The 15,483-nt window shown below is 40.6% G+C and overlaps 1 protein-coding gene across 2 annotated transcripts in view; it reads right to left on the reverse strand.

The window, feature by feature from the left end:
- The window catches only part of NBAS (NBAS subunit of NRZ tethering complex), a 1,050,553-nt gene that overhangs the window by 757,117 nt on the left and 277,953 nt on the right, over nt 1-15,483 (reverse strand). For both annotated transcript variants that reach the window (XM_077488811.1, XM_077488809.1), the window contains exons 23-24: nt 4,116-4,269; nt 2,046-2,231 (exon numbers count right to left, since the gene is read on the reverse strand). In XM_077488811.1, coding sequence (XP_077344937.1) covers nt 2,046-2,231; nt 4,116-4,269 — 340 coding nt within the window. The remainder of the gene's footprint in view (nt 1-2,045; nt 2,232-4,115; nt 4,270-15,483) is intronic.

Here is a 15,483-nt window from a genome sequence, read left to right on the forward strand (position 1 = left end):
ATCATTTCCTCCAGGCATGTGCATATTTTCCTGGTTACTATTTCCCTTTTTCCACCCTTTGCAGTGAAGTGCAGAAACTGTATGGCGCCGATGTCTTCCAGGTGCTTGGGGACATCACCTGTTCACATGTGTGCCCCGGATATATCATTTCACAGTGCCCTGGAAGTGATGGGAAATGTAGGAAGGTATGGTCACTGTGTTTTAATGACATTTTTGGCACCTTGACACATCTGGGTTAACAGCCCTTTACTGGTTGTTGCTAATCATGTGACCTTTGTTTAATCCCTTATTGGGGATACATATAAATATTTGGCCAGCACGGTGGCTATGTGGTTAGTGCTTCCACCTGGCACTGCCTTGTGCCTAAATGGGTTTCCCCTGGGTACTCCAGTTTCTTCCCACATTCCAAAGACATACTAGTAGGTTAATTGGCCCTAGTATCTGTATGTATGAATGTGAGTTAGAGACCTTAGATTGAAAGCTCCTTGAGGGCAGGGACTGATGAATGTTCAATATATGTATAATGCGCTGTGTATATAGACGGTGCTATATAAGTATCTGTAATAAATATGTGAGAACCTATATCCTCTGTGGTACTAAAAACAAAAAATAATAATAATTTTTTGATATGTATATGTGATGTTCAGATATAACACCATAGAATTGTATAGTACCGATTTTTATCACTCTATCCACTGAAGAAGAGCTAGAATAAAATGTGTTGGGTTATCCACATGGTCACAATTATTGTTGCCAGGATCTGTCTGTATATATTAGTGGCATGTAGACCTTTAGAGTGATTCTATAAGTATGGATACAGGAGGGTTTAGAAATTTATGTCAGCCTCACCCAATAATGTTTTTATAGAATATTTTATGCCAATGTACACAATTAACTGAATGCCTTCTATACAGATATTTTTTACTTTTTTAAGTGTTACTAAACCCACAATAGTAAAATCAGTTTGCATATGCAGTAAAGCTGGTTATATTCACTGTGGGACCTAATGGGTTAATCCTCTGCATTGTGTAAAAAGGCTGGCTTGATCCTGTATGCACAGATTCTCCCCTTTTTCCACTGACTCCAGAACATGTCAGGATAATACAGGGCCTTTGGTGCCAGGCTGCACATGCTCAGGATGAATGGTGCATGTGATCAGCACAGGACCAATCAGCACTGTCCAGACAGAGGGTCAGGGGTCCTGAATCCTGATAGTACAGCTCAGTGCAGTATGAAAACTCCTCCTACCAGGAACTGATGGCCACAAGATAGCTACAGTATATACTGCTGATGGGAAAATGTATTTAGCAGTTTATATTTACTAAAATAGATGCATTTCCATTTTCTGTGTGCTGTGGGAGACCAGATATAGTGAATGCAGGGTCCTGAGTTTAGTAACACTAAGTATAGTTTGTATAGAGTGTATACTCTACATGGTGCCTAGAAAGTCCCTACCATAATCCACATGTCTTCCATAAAGTTAGGTATACACTATTAGATTTTGAATGAACATAATGCCAACATTTGTACGAAAAATTTTCAGTACATCCGACATCTTGCTAAATGTCGTTTGAAAGCAGTTCAATATCTTGCTTGTTTTCAACGTTCAATTTTAAAGTGATTGGACTTTACTAAACAAAAACTTCATGTATGGTTAGAATTTTGTTTTTTCGAGAAAAAAAAAATCACATTCTGCCCCTTCAAATTTTCTCATCACTGAGGGCAAAAATTAACAACAATTTAACTCGCCAATGATTAGAAAAACAAACGATTGTGCGGAAAATAATGTCAAACAAATCTACTAGTGTGTATCCAGCTTTAATCTGCATATGTATTCTATAAATCCTGAGTGGTAAGAAATCATTTGCACTTCTACTACACAACTGCACTCTACAGAAAGCCTTACTGTATGTGCAAAGAGCTGTAGGTCTGAGAAAGGGACATTATACAGTACAGAGGGCAAGAGGCTGCAGTCCCACCAAGAGACCTTCTGAAAGGCATATTCAGCTTGCTTTTGAAATTGCTCAACATGAATGCAGACATACATTTTCCATAAGAAGTCGCAGCTTGTCGATGTCCTTGATCTGCTGCAGATCTTTAAGAGTTAATGAGACATCACAATCTGCTTCATACACAAGAGTCTCCAATGTGACCAAGTCATCACTCAGTAGCTGTAAGCCTGGGATCCTCTTCTCCTTTCCCAGACGTACCAAGGACAGGGCGCCATCCACCTGCACATAACAAGAAAGCACTAAGAACATATCTTGGGCAGTATAAATATTGTATATACAAACGTATTATGTGTAAATGTAGCATACTGTATATTCGAAACATGGTTTGAAGACAAGATTCCACCTATACTGATACATTTTGTATAAGTCTTCTTCATCATCACACTCACCACTTCTCATATCATTAAAGCATTCTCAGCTTTTGCTAAAATAAGCAGAAGCATCTTTTTTCTACTAGTGGTTAAACAATCAATCACTGTAGACCATCCCTTTAAGTGTTGGCAAGTCCAAAACTGAAAAAGCTTTAAAGTGACAAAAAAAAACAAAAAACAAATTAAATGGTAATATTAAAAAAAAGAAGAAAAAAGAAAAAGGCAATTATTTCTGATAAACAGTGTAGTAAACACTGCAATGACACAAAACATGTGCTCAGTAATAATACACTGTTCCAATTACATAGCTTACAATTAAATTAGCCCTAGCGTATGTGGTCTGTATGACAGTAACATTGGATTGCAGGCTCTGGAGACATGGACCTATGCAATTTGTTTAATGTTCCTTGTACAAGGCAGCAGAGTATGCTGGCGCTGTACTGAAGAGTGAAATAAATAAAGCCGCAGGTCCTCTATGCAGAATACGACAGGCGTATTAGAAAAGGAATTGAGTGCTGCAGATTAAGTGCAGACAGTAAGTGTAATTATATTCTAATACGGAGAAAATAAATTATGCATATGCAGTGCCTGCCAACATTTCACCCATTCCAAAAGAACATTCACACAAACTCGATGAAAGAGAAATAAACTCTCATCTGCCAAGTGTAAAATAGAAAAAAAGAAATGAATGAAGCAGAAGCCACAAAGATCCCGCAGGGAAAAGATGGAGAAAGGGAGAAGATCAACAATGGGGGCAAGATAAAGCAATGGAGGAGGGGGGAGATAAAGCCATATGGGAAAGGACGGTCAAGTCACTGTTCTTAAAGAAAAGATACAGAAATTTGGGGGGGGGGGGGTCACGATTCTCTAATCTGGAAAATATATACAAAGCAATGGGGGGTTACTGTTCTATAGTTGAGAAAAGATACAGCAATTGGGAGGGAACCTTCTTCCCTCAACCAGAACACCAAAGGAGAGGGGTCGTGGATGGGTCCTCCAGCATGAGAAGTCACTGTACTCTAATCAGAAGATACTGTTTTTAGTGAATTTCCAAGAGCAGTGGATTATTACAAGGTTTGCAGCATGGTGTAGTGTTAATAGAAAGCATTGGATTTATGGTTTCAATTTCCACCAGGTTTATTCTGTGTTTGCGAAGGTTGTCTCTGGGTGCTCCAATTTCTATGCATAACCCAAAAATATTGTGGGAGACTGTATGTCTCCCACAGTGTGTCTGCTAGTGTAGAGTAGAAAGGGGGGGGGGGGCTTAGACTTTAGGCTCCAACTGGACAGAACTGTTGTGAAATTAAGTCTATGCAAATGACTACACTTGAAAAATACATAAAATGAGACAGGATTACAATAAGCAGCATACATCATTGCATGTAGTCCTCTACCTTCTACAGTTCTGATAGTTTCACATTTCGAGAATATTCAGAACGTCAAGGAGTTTCATGGACACAAAGTTCAACCACTTTTTTTTTTGTTGTAGCAGATCAGTATTCAACATATTTATGACATATAAAAAGTCACAGTGATCACGTGTAGACTTGGAGCAGACCTGTTACCAAGCCCCGGTCGGTGGGGCAAAACCTATCAGCACAGGCTGAGGCCATACACAGCCATATCCACATATGAAGCACTTGGTCCATTTTGAGTGGTGTCTTACCCCACATAAAAAAAAAAAGCAAAAAAAAAAAAAAAAATACAAACACATCATGGACAGCATTCTTACTTGTCTGGAATAATTTTCAATCTCCTCCGCTCGATTCCAGTACCAGTTTTTCACTATATCAATTAATAAGTTGTCTGTTCTGTAAACTAGTAATTCCGGCTGTTCATCATATAGAAAGTCAGCAAAATCTGTTAAACTGGGCTCCACCTTTAACCTGGGATGAAAAGAAACAATATAAGTTTGGATATTAAATTTACTAATTTATATAGGACTGATAAATTCTTCAGTGCTCTACAGAAAATACAAAGCACAGTATATCAGTCTCAGGCCTAGAATAACTTAAACAGCAATCTTGGTGTACAACTATGCTTTACATATACTAAGAACAACACTATATGGCCTAAAGTACGAGGACACCCTTCCAAATTCTTGAATTTGGTGCAAAAACGGAAAGGCCCATAAAGACATGGTTTGAAGTGTTGTGTGTTGTGTGCAAGAACTCGAGTGGCCTGTCCCGAGCCATTACATCAACCCTACTGAACACCTTTGGGAATGAAATGAGTCACTGATCAAAAGCCAGGTTTTCCTGTCCAACATCAGTACCTGGTGCTGATAGTAGCTGTATCAGTACAAATTCCCACTTACTGGCAAAAATGTGGAAGGTATTCCCATATTAATGCTCATGGTTTTGGATGTCCATCTAGCATGTATAGTCATGATGGTCACGGGGTCCACAAATTTATGGCCATATACTGTATGCATTTGTTTAAGGAGCTGCTTGAATCAATACAAATCAAATAAATTGTTAAGGCAGTGCCTGGCATAGCTTTAGTAAATAAAAAGTAATATGGAGATCGTATTCAGCTTTAAACTGCTTTAGGACAATTTAGGTGTAATCCACTATCGATGAAATGTGTTGGTGGCCTTATACAATGGGGATCGCTGTACACTTCTTGCAGAGATGACAAAGTATTGCACTGCTGAAACTGCCCACAAGCAACTTTTATGATATTCATTCAAGAATCTTGCAAGCTCTTAAATTTACAAATTGACTTTATTTGCTAAAAGTGTAAATTGCATGGATTGTTTCTATATAAGGAAGCAGTTCTGATTGGAATTATTGTTTAAATACAATAAAGAAATGAAAGAAAGAAAGAAAAAAAATAATCACACCAACTACAAGATATTATATTATTACCTTTTATTTTAAATGTAAAAAATAAAAAAATAAAAAAATAAAAAATAAAGATAACAAGCAAAATATAAATTTCAAGTGAAAAACATCTGCTAGAAATCCATCTATTATAATGGTTATTCAGATAGTTACTGTATATCAACAGTTAAAGACTTATCCCAACAGGTCCTAAGGTTTCATGATATTAAAATATTCCAGAATCAAGGAACTAGACTTCTGTCTCCAAACATCTTGAATTTTGTACGATAAAAACACACTAAACAATGAAATTATAGTGTTGCAATTCTTTTAATAGAGGATTTCCATTTATAAATTGGAAAGCTATTTGCCTTGTTATTTAACTTTAAAATGTCAATCTCCTGCAGCTATTTCTTTTACCAGGACCATGAGCTGCAAAAAGAGGTACAATCTGGTATGGTGAAGGAATCAAAAAACAAAATAGATTCAATAAAAAGTGCTATTACAGTGTTCAGAAGTATGGGTATTTTATTTCCAAAGACGTATGTATTTTTCAGAATATTTCTTATTACCTATTTTGAAAATATTTTGTAAAAATGGGTGTCTTTACTCTGAAGAAGTCACTTGATTTGTGACAGCTGGGTGACATCACTTCCAGTCAGAGCGAAAAAATACGTAGAGTATGAACGGTGATTCTCTGTCCCTTTCACTTGCATATTACTGCCCTACATTTCTGATTGTATGTTTTTTTATTAATAAAAAAGCTGGGTATTTTAAGCAGTATTATGCTATGACTATTTTCCATTTATATATATTTGATCATTAATTTTGAATGTAGGCTGTGATGTCATGTACTTTAAAGGGACCCCACACACAAAATAGCTACAAACACCCGAAGGTAGATTTGCAAGGATAAATCACTACAAAGTGCTTGAAAAAATGTTTCATACTATGGGCGAAAACTAAGGTGAGCAGGAATTTCACGAACAGTGGGAGCACTGAAGTGGTGGCACAATAGCCCATTAGTGAAATGCATACCAAGTTGAAACTGGTGCTTTATGAACTTGTGTCTAATGAAGATATTACTGGAAGGTGTATACTAAATGGATTTTGGCACGTCTACACAGTACTTTGAAAGTTGGATGTTTTAATTTATGCACAGTTTAATTTTTTTTTAATTATTATTCATTTCACAGACAATTTTTTATGCATCATGTGGAATGGTTATTTATGCACAGTTTAGTTGCTTTATAATATATTATATATGTCTCAGAATATTTCTATGCATCATGTGTAATGGTGATTTATGTATGGAATTGTTCAATGGTTTATATAGTGTATAAAAATGCATAACTACAATTTGTGTCACCTTTATAATTTATTTGTACAGTGATAGGGGCAGCACATTTTACCGTATCACTAAACACACGTGGGAACACAGTTAGGTGGTAGCAGCAGCTCTATATATACATGGTTAAAAATTGATATCATTAAGTGTTTGGCAGCGCAGTATTAACTTATACACGCATGTATTTTTCAGAACATTTCTTATAAAAGCGGTCCTCCACCCAGAAGTGAAAGTTCCGCTCATCTGATCCCTCCCCCCCCTCCGGTGCCACAATCGGCACCTTTCAGGGGGGAGGGGGGTGCAGTTACCTGGATAATCCAGGTATCTGCACCCACTTTCAGGACAAGACCCCCGCAGACCGCCGCAGATGCCCCCCCGTTGTGTTCTGGGAAACACACAGTTCCCAGGACACAGCAGGGACCAGCAGAGACGCACAGTGCGACTCGCGCATGAGCAGTATGGAACCGGGCAGTGAAGCCGCAATGCTTCACTTCCCGATTCCCTGACAGAGAATGGCGGTGGGGGCAGCAGAGAGACGAGCGATCACTGGTCACCTGCCGCCGACATCGCTGGACCCTGGGACAGGTAAGTGTGGATTTATTAAAAGTCAGCAGCTGCAATATTTGTAGCTGCTGGCTTAATATTTTTTTTAAAGGTGCAGAACCACTTTAACTATAACTGCTAACTTTTACATGTTGTTTCTATAAGACTTACCTGTAGGTAAGCCTTATAGAAGGCTTACCTACGGGTAAGGTAGGTACAGGTTTAGGAGATATTCACCTTGCATGCAGTCTCTGACATCAGCGGTGAATGCGCTCTGAAGGTCCGGCGGATGCTGCTGGAAAATCACAGCTCCTTGCTGGAAAGAAAACTCCCACGCGTCCCAAGTGACGTCATCACAGCTCCGGGTCACTCACAGCGAACTTGGAAGAAACACAGAGGTAACATGTCACCTCCCACAGCGGTGACCAGGAGGCGAGGCCGTGGCTTCGTTCTAAGGTAAGTTTTTTATAATGAGCTAGTATGCAGCGCATACTAGCTGATTATGTCTTTGCCTTACAGGTTTTTTTTTTTTTTGCATTTTGTTTTTTTTTTTGCAGGCATACAACCGCTTTAAAGACTGGTACAGCAGTTCAGCTGTTACTACATTGAAAGGTTTCCATGAAAATAGTAAAGTATAGCTATAAACACATCCTTCTACTAGAAAAATTAAATTCCCTTTTATATTTATTATTCCTTGCAGCTCCAAGGATATTCCGGTTTTGGAATATAACGGAAATCAAATGCTTAGTCTAACCTAGGTTCTATTTTAAGGTGCTTTTCCTGTATGCTATTTCCATAAATTCTTTGTCCTTGTAGGAAGCCAAGGTGTCTGGTAATTCTTATTCTATGTGCACCATTTGATATTATCTGCACAGAGAAGGGAATGCAAGGCTGCTGGACAAGTCCTCAAGGCCATGTATCCATTAATGATTACAGGATGTATTATAGATTTTCAGTGCAGGTATAGTTTCTGGAGAATATAAAACTCTCTGTGGCCAGTGCTACCTTTTACAAAAACAAGAAAATGTGCACCACCTTTTATAGAAATGCCTGAAAAGAATATAACCGAATTGTTCTTCACAATGAAACAAGGCAAAGTAACTCATCCAATTTTTTTTTTTTTTTTTTTTTACAGAATATTGTTTTTTTCTTAAGTAGTAGTTTCCTCATATGATAAAAAAAAACAACTAAGCATATCTAAACTCAAGAATAAAAAAATAAGGTTATCAGTTATACAACTGGGGGAATTGAGATTGCTTCCCTAGTATCTTCCTACTGGTGACATTTTCACTGAAGACCAGGAAAGATTGTAGGGCACCCAGCATTACTTATTATTGGGGAAAGTGGACCTAAAAGATTGTGGTATTCATATCTGGGGAGGAAAAAATGTTCCATGGGAAATAGCAATTGTGGATAATAATAATGACCTTCAAACAGCTGCAAAAGCTAATGATGTGGATGAACAGAAAGGAGTATTACCAAACGGATGTAAGTAACTTTATCAGTGTGATAAATGTATTAAAAACTTTGGTGGAAAATTCAATAAAACTTCTGTGTCACTTTTCTGGAGTTAATTCCTCTTGTTAACATATTGTGCTAAATTCATGAAGCATATGTGACACTTTTGGCCCTGACAGTGACTCGTGCACCAAATTCAAGTAGTTCTAAAATGCACCACTTTTACAATGTGTTGCAATGAATGTGCCAAATTCAAAATAAAATACCGACCGTTTGTATCTTTCAAAAGTGGAGCTAATTAAGACCAACTCTCTTTTGGTGCACAGAGGGAGAAACTAACACAGACAAATTTTTACAGAAGTGTCTTGTGCCAAAAGACAAGCCATGTGCCAAATCCAAGTATACAAGTTCTGCACAGGTGCAGGAATCTAGTGCATGCTACCGTACTTTTAAAAAGCATTAGAGAAACTTTTGCAAACTCTCCACCAGTTTATGTTTAGGCACATGGGGCAACCTTTTTTTGTTCACTTATCTCACTCCTGATTAAAAACAGAAGATTTTGTCAGTAATGTTAGTAATAATTGCAAACCAGAGACCATGTCACTTAAAATATCTAAGATATGAGCTCTGAAGCAGTTTTTTTAATGGAAAGAAAGAGGCCATTATTTTCTCTAACTAAAATATAAATTTGGCAATGTTGCTATGAACTGCTCTGTTAATGCAGTTGAAAAGTATAAAAATGTAATGCTAGGTCCACTCCACCATGAGTGATGCCCTGCTTTTCATCATTCTTTTTTAAATCTTACCAAATATTGAAGGGTAGCTATATAAAGTGTGATGAATGAGCATCTCTCCACAATTTTCAATACTACTTAAAGCGGAGGTCCACCCTAAAGAGGACCTTCCGCTCATTGGAACCCTCCCCCCTCCGGCGCCACAATTGGCACCTTTCAAGGGGGAGGGGGGTGCAGGTTCCTGTACAGTACAGTTATCTGCACCCACTTCCGGCGTAGATTCTGCAGAAGGTACGCCCCTTTCGGCAGAATCTACGTCCCTTTCCGAAGGTCCCCCGCTGCCTGCTGGGAAACACACGGATCCCAGAGACAGCGGGGACAATCCTTATTGCGCAGCGCGACTCGCGCATGCGCAGTAGGGAACCGGGAAATGAAGCCGCAAGGTTCCACTTCCTGATTCCCATACACAAGATGGCGGCGGCAGCACCCGAGAGACGATCGAGAGATCGGCTTTGGGTGCCGACACCACGGGCGCGCTGGGCGGGTAGGTGTCATTATTTTAAAAGTCAGCAGCTGCAGTATTTGTAGCTACTGGCTTTTAAAAAACAAAAAAAATGGCGGACTCCCGCTTTAAACCGGCCAAAGGTGGTTCGAATACCGGCGGGTTCAGCAGGGATGGGCCAAGGTTTAAACCATCTATGGGCAGGCTGATTGTACCCATGACAGCCAGTGTTTCGGATTTTTACATGCAATTATCGGCAGCGGCTATAGCCACTAGCAATAATCACTGTGTTCTTCTGGCAGGGAAGGCGCCCCTCAACCTCTGCCAGGAGAAAACAATAGCTGCATGGGAGGGATTCTCCCATCAACAATGACTGTGTTGATGGGGCAATTGAGCAATGTGCTTCCTTGCAGCCTGTGGTTGCAGGCAAGAAAATTGCATCATCTCTGGCCTGCTGAAGTGTGTAACATGTTGCATAAACTACAGTGCCTTGCGAAAGTATTCGGCCCCCTTGAACTTTTCAACCTTGTGCCACATTTCAGGATTCAAACATAAAGATATAACATTTTTATTTTTTGTGAAGAATCACCAACAAGTGGGACACAATTGTGAAGTGGAACGAAATCTATTGGATTTTTGAAACTTTTTTAACTAATAAAAAAATGAAAAGTGGGGCGTGCAAAATTATTCGGCCCCCTTGCGTTAATACTTTGTAGAGCCACCTTTTGCTGTGATTACAGCTGCAAGTCGCTTGGGGTATGTCTCTATCAGTTTTGCACATCGAGAGACTGAAATTCTTGCCCATTCTTCCTTGCAAAACAGCTCGAGCTCAGTGAGGTTGGATGGAGAGCGTTTGTGAACAGCAGTTTTCAGCTCTTTCCACAGATTCTCGATTGGATTCAGGTCTGGACTTTGACTTGGCCATTCTAACACCTGGATAGGTTTATTTGTGAACCATTCCTTTGTAGATTTTGCTGTATGTTTGGGATCATTGTCTTGTTGGAAGATAAATCTCCGTCCTAGTTTCAGGTCTTTTGCAGACTCCAACAGGTTTTCATCCATAATGGTCCTGTATTTGGCTGCATCCATCTTCCCCTCAATTTTAACCATCTTCCCTGTCCCTGCTGAAGAAAAGCAGACCCAAACCATGATGCTGCCACCACCATGTTTGACAGTGTGGATGGTGTGTTGAGGGCGATGAGCTGTGTTGCTTTTACGCCAAACATATCGTTTTGCATTGTGGGCAAAAAGTTGGATTTTGGTTTCATCTGACCAGAGCACCTTCTTCCACATGTTTGGTGTGTCTCCCAGGTGGCTTGTGGCAAACTTTAGACGAGACTTTTTATGGATATCTTTGAGAAATGGCTTTCTTCTTGCCACTCTTCCATAAAGGCCAGATTTGTGCAGTTTACGACTGATTGTTGTCCTATGGACAGACTCTCCCACCTCAGCTGTAGAATCTACAGTTCATGCAGAGTGATCATGGGCCTCTTGGCTGCATCTCTGATCAGTCTTCTCCTTGTCTGAGCTGAAAGTTTAGAGGGACGGCCAAGTCTTGGTAGATTTACAGTAGTCTGATACTCCTTCCATTTCAAAATGTTCGCTTGCACAGTGCTCCTTGGGATGTTTAAAGCTTGGGAAATCTTTTTGTATCCAAATCCGGCTTTAAACTTCTCCACAACAGTATTACAGACCTGCCTGGTGTGTTCCTTGGTCTTCATGGTGCTCTCTGCGCTTTCAACAGAACCCTGAGACTATCACAGAGCAGGTGCATTTATACAGAGACTTAATTACACACAGGTGGATTCTATTTATCACCATCAGTCATTTAGGACAAGGTTGGATCATTCAGAGATCCTCGCTGAACTTCTGGAGTGAGTTTGATGCACTGAAAGTAAAGGGGCCGAATAATTTTGCACGCACCACTTTTCAGTTTTTTATTTGCTAAAAAAGTTTAAATTATCCAATAGATTTTGTTCAACTTCACAATTGTGTCCCACTTGTTGGTGATTCTTCACAAAAAAAATAAAATTTTATATCTTTATGTTTGAAGCCTGAAATGTGGCAAAAGGTTGAAAAGTTCAAGGGGGCCGAATACTTTCGCAAGGCACTGTATAAGCTATGAATGCCATTTCTAAGTCCATGTTTGTCCTGCTGACATAATGTTACTAAATAAATTAAAATGGCAGAGTGACAGTAAAAAAACTGCCTAATGGGAAAGTGTATGCCAACATAAGTAGAGGCAAAGTATTATTTTAAATAACAAAACAACAGCACTTGCATCTTTTCTGGCATCTTTTCTGGCTACATTATGTATGCCAGAGAAAGAAAGCCAAGTAGATTTTCTTTATTATTAGCTTTAATCAAACACTGAACACTTTTTCTGTTTCTATAGAGAATGCAGGGCATATCATTAGCCAAGTGGCAGGCATCCACATAAACATACAAGACAAGTGGAAAATCTTCAGTTTGAATATTTATGCTGATCATTAGGAGGGACAAAGCCCTCAGCATCTCCCAAGCTGTGCAGTGGAAGCAGCAGATGTTTGCTATCTACATCGAGCATGTCTTTGTAGAGCGTCCTTGTCTTTTTAGGTGGAAACTGAATTAATGTGTATAACCTGTACAGAAGAGTAGTGTGAAAACTCATTCCAGCCTTTACATTAACATGAAACAGGCATAAATGAACACTAAAATTCAAGTTAGGCTGGAGAAAAAGAGGATCAAAGTAGAAGTAAACCCGGGGGCGGAGCCAGCGACCGACATGTAAGCAGCGCCAGGACAGAGCTCCAGACAGGATGAATTATCCTTACCACATCCTGAACGATACTGATACCCACATACTCACTGGTACCAGAAGAACTGATAGATATGGTGAAATACGGGCCGGCTTCCATGGATTCGGCTGCAGATCGCTTATTCCGTTATGCATGGGGATCTCAAGATGGCCCGACCAATGCAGCTGCGGAGCGGAGCCCTGGTAATTCCCCACAGAGAGGAGAGGACTGTTCGACCACACACTCTGGCAAGGTAAGCCTGCTGCCACCCAGAAACAAAGGGCTGAGGAGAGGTTATTCCCTGGACAGACTATCCCACAAGGGAGATGGAGAATCAGCAGATGGGATAGGAGAACCCTCACTAAAACAAATCATGGAGGCCATACACACTTGCCAGACTACACTAACTGAACACATCGACAGTATGAGGGCTGAAATGTCTTTCTTGAAACAAGATGTGCAGAATTTAAGAGAAAGAGCCACAGAAGCTGAACAAAGGATAAGTGACCTGGAAGATGTGGTCCGTCCTTTAGAAAACAAGGTGCAGGATGTCCACAGGGAGGTAAATGCTCATACAGATAAGCTGGGAGACATGGAAGACAGACAAAGAAGAAACAACATTCGTTTTGTAGGTTTCCCTGAAAAATCCAAAGGTAAACCGCCCGAGGACTTCCTAGAACTATGGCTTAAAGACAACATGGCTGTTACCATGTTTTCCTGTCTATTTGCCATAGATAGAGCGCATAGGATCTCATCTAAACCTCCCCCATACCAGCCCGTATCCTACATTTTAGAGACTGAGAAAGCATCCTGCGTGCAGCTCGCACTATGGGAGACCTACAGTACAACGCCAACTATATTTCTGTTTATCCAGATTTCTCTGATGCCACACAGAAACAATGAGCCAGCTTTCTGCATTTCAAAAAGAGACTCCGAGACTTACAGATGTCATACAGCCTGTTATACCCAGCGAAGCTGAGAGTGGTGGATAAGGGAAAAGTTTTATTCTTTTACTCTCCCACTGAAACATCATGCTGGCTGGATACTTGGATACTAGGGGGCGCTCAAGCACTCCGGCACATCGTTGAGGGGCTGCTACATCCTCTCTGTCTACTTTACGCAAGCCACATAGGCTCATCTGAGACATGATACCATGCATAAAGGTGCTCTGTGAGGTTTTTAAAAAGAATGATAACCAAAAAAATAAAAATATATATATATATATTTTTTTTTCTCTGCTCTGACAATAATACTACCCTGCGTCCTGTACTGCGCAGATCTACATATTAGTTGAACAAAACACATACGAATATAATAACGGGATCTCCTTTTTTTCCCTGTTTGATATTCTTTTTCCCTGCTGCACTATTTGGTGGAGGCAAAGGAACCCTGAAGTCAGAGAATACTCCTGTCACTCAGAGACACACAGGGCACTGTCCAGGATAGACTTGTTGTTATCCTCTGTAGACGGTCTGCGGCTCATATCCAGTGTTCGATATCTCCCACGAGCTCTGTCGAATCACTCTCCTATGGAGGTCTTATTAGACCTAAATAGCCCTTGGGGTAGACGGCACTGGCGTATGGATGCGCACTGGCTGCAAGAGGAATTAGTTACTTTGAAAAGTAAATCAGAGATTGCACATTACTGGGAGGAGAATGGAGCAGATACATCTGTTTACAATCAATGGGAAGCCTTTAAGGTGACTATGAGAGGGGTATTTAACAAAGAAACAAAAGAAATTTGCAAAGGCCTTGATTTCAGACCTAAAATCTGTGGAACGCAAAGCTACAGAGGCTGAAGGTGTATATATTCTTGACCCATCTCCAGATAATTACACCATATGGCAGAAACAGACATTACAAAATTCTTCTCACTGACTGTAATGCAAAAAAAAATTAAGGCAGACTAGATCGTTCTTTGAGTTTGGGGATAAAAGTGGACGCTTGCTGGCCTTTTTAGGGAAACCAACATATATCCCCCGATATCTGTGTTGCAAATTATGCGCCTTAATGGCAGTTTAGTGAGTGATTGATTCCCCTAGGATATTGAACACTTTTTTGGAATTTTAGGAGACCCTTTACCAAACTCAGACTAGTCATACAGATCAGGAAATGGCTTCCTACTTGGCAGATCTGGAGCTACACTCATTGAGTTCTGAGGATAGTGCAGCTGTGGAAGGTCCCATTTCAGAAGAAGAAATATCTCAGGCTATCTCCTCATTCAGACAAAGCAAGTCGCTGGGTCTGGATGGATACCCAGCTGAATGGTATCAGCACATAAGGAGAAACTGACACCATGCCTACAAAAAGTCTTTTTGGCAGCTGAAAAAGAGGGTATATTACCAGAGTCTATGAGGGAGGCCTTAAAGCGGAGCTCCACCCTAAAGTGGAGCTTCAACTCATTGGAACCCTCCCCCCCTCCGGCGCCACAGTTGGCACCTTTCAGGGGGGAGGGGGGTGCAGGTACCTGTACAGAACAGGTATCTGCACCCACTTCCGGCATAGATATTTGCAGAATTTACGCCCCTTTCCGCAGAATCGACGCCCCTTTCCGAAGGTCCCCCGCTGTCTGCTGGCAAACACACGGATCCCAGAGACAGCGGGGACCATCCTTATTGCGCAGCACGACTCGCGCATGCGCAGTAGGGAACCGGGAAATGAAGCCGCAAGGCTCCACTTCCTGATTCCCATACCCAAGATGGCGGCGGCAGCACCCGAGAGATGATCGAGAGATCGGCTTCGGGTGCCGACATCGCGGGTGCGCTGGGCAGGTAAGTGTCATTATTTTAAAAGTCAGCAGCTGCAGTATTTGTAGCTGCTGGCTTTAAAAAAAAAAAAAAAAACGGCGGACTCCGGCTTTAATAGTTCTGATAGCCGAGCCTGGAAAAAACCCACAAGATATCTTTGATCAAC

This window comes from Lithobates pipiens, unplaced genomic scaffold (genome assembly GCF_037356315.1).
Source record: "Lithobates pipiens isolate NorthernLeopardFrog02 unplaced genomic scaffold, aLitPip1_a1.2 Scaffold_18, whole genome shotgun sequence".
Lineage (NCBI taxonomy): Eukaryota > Metazoa > Chordata > Amphibia > Anura > Ranidae > Lithobates > Lithobates pipiens.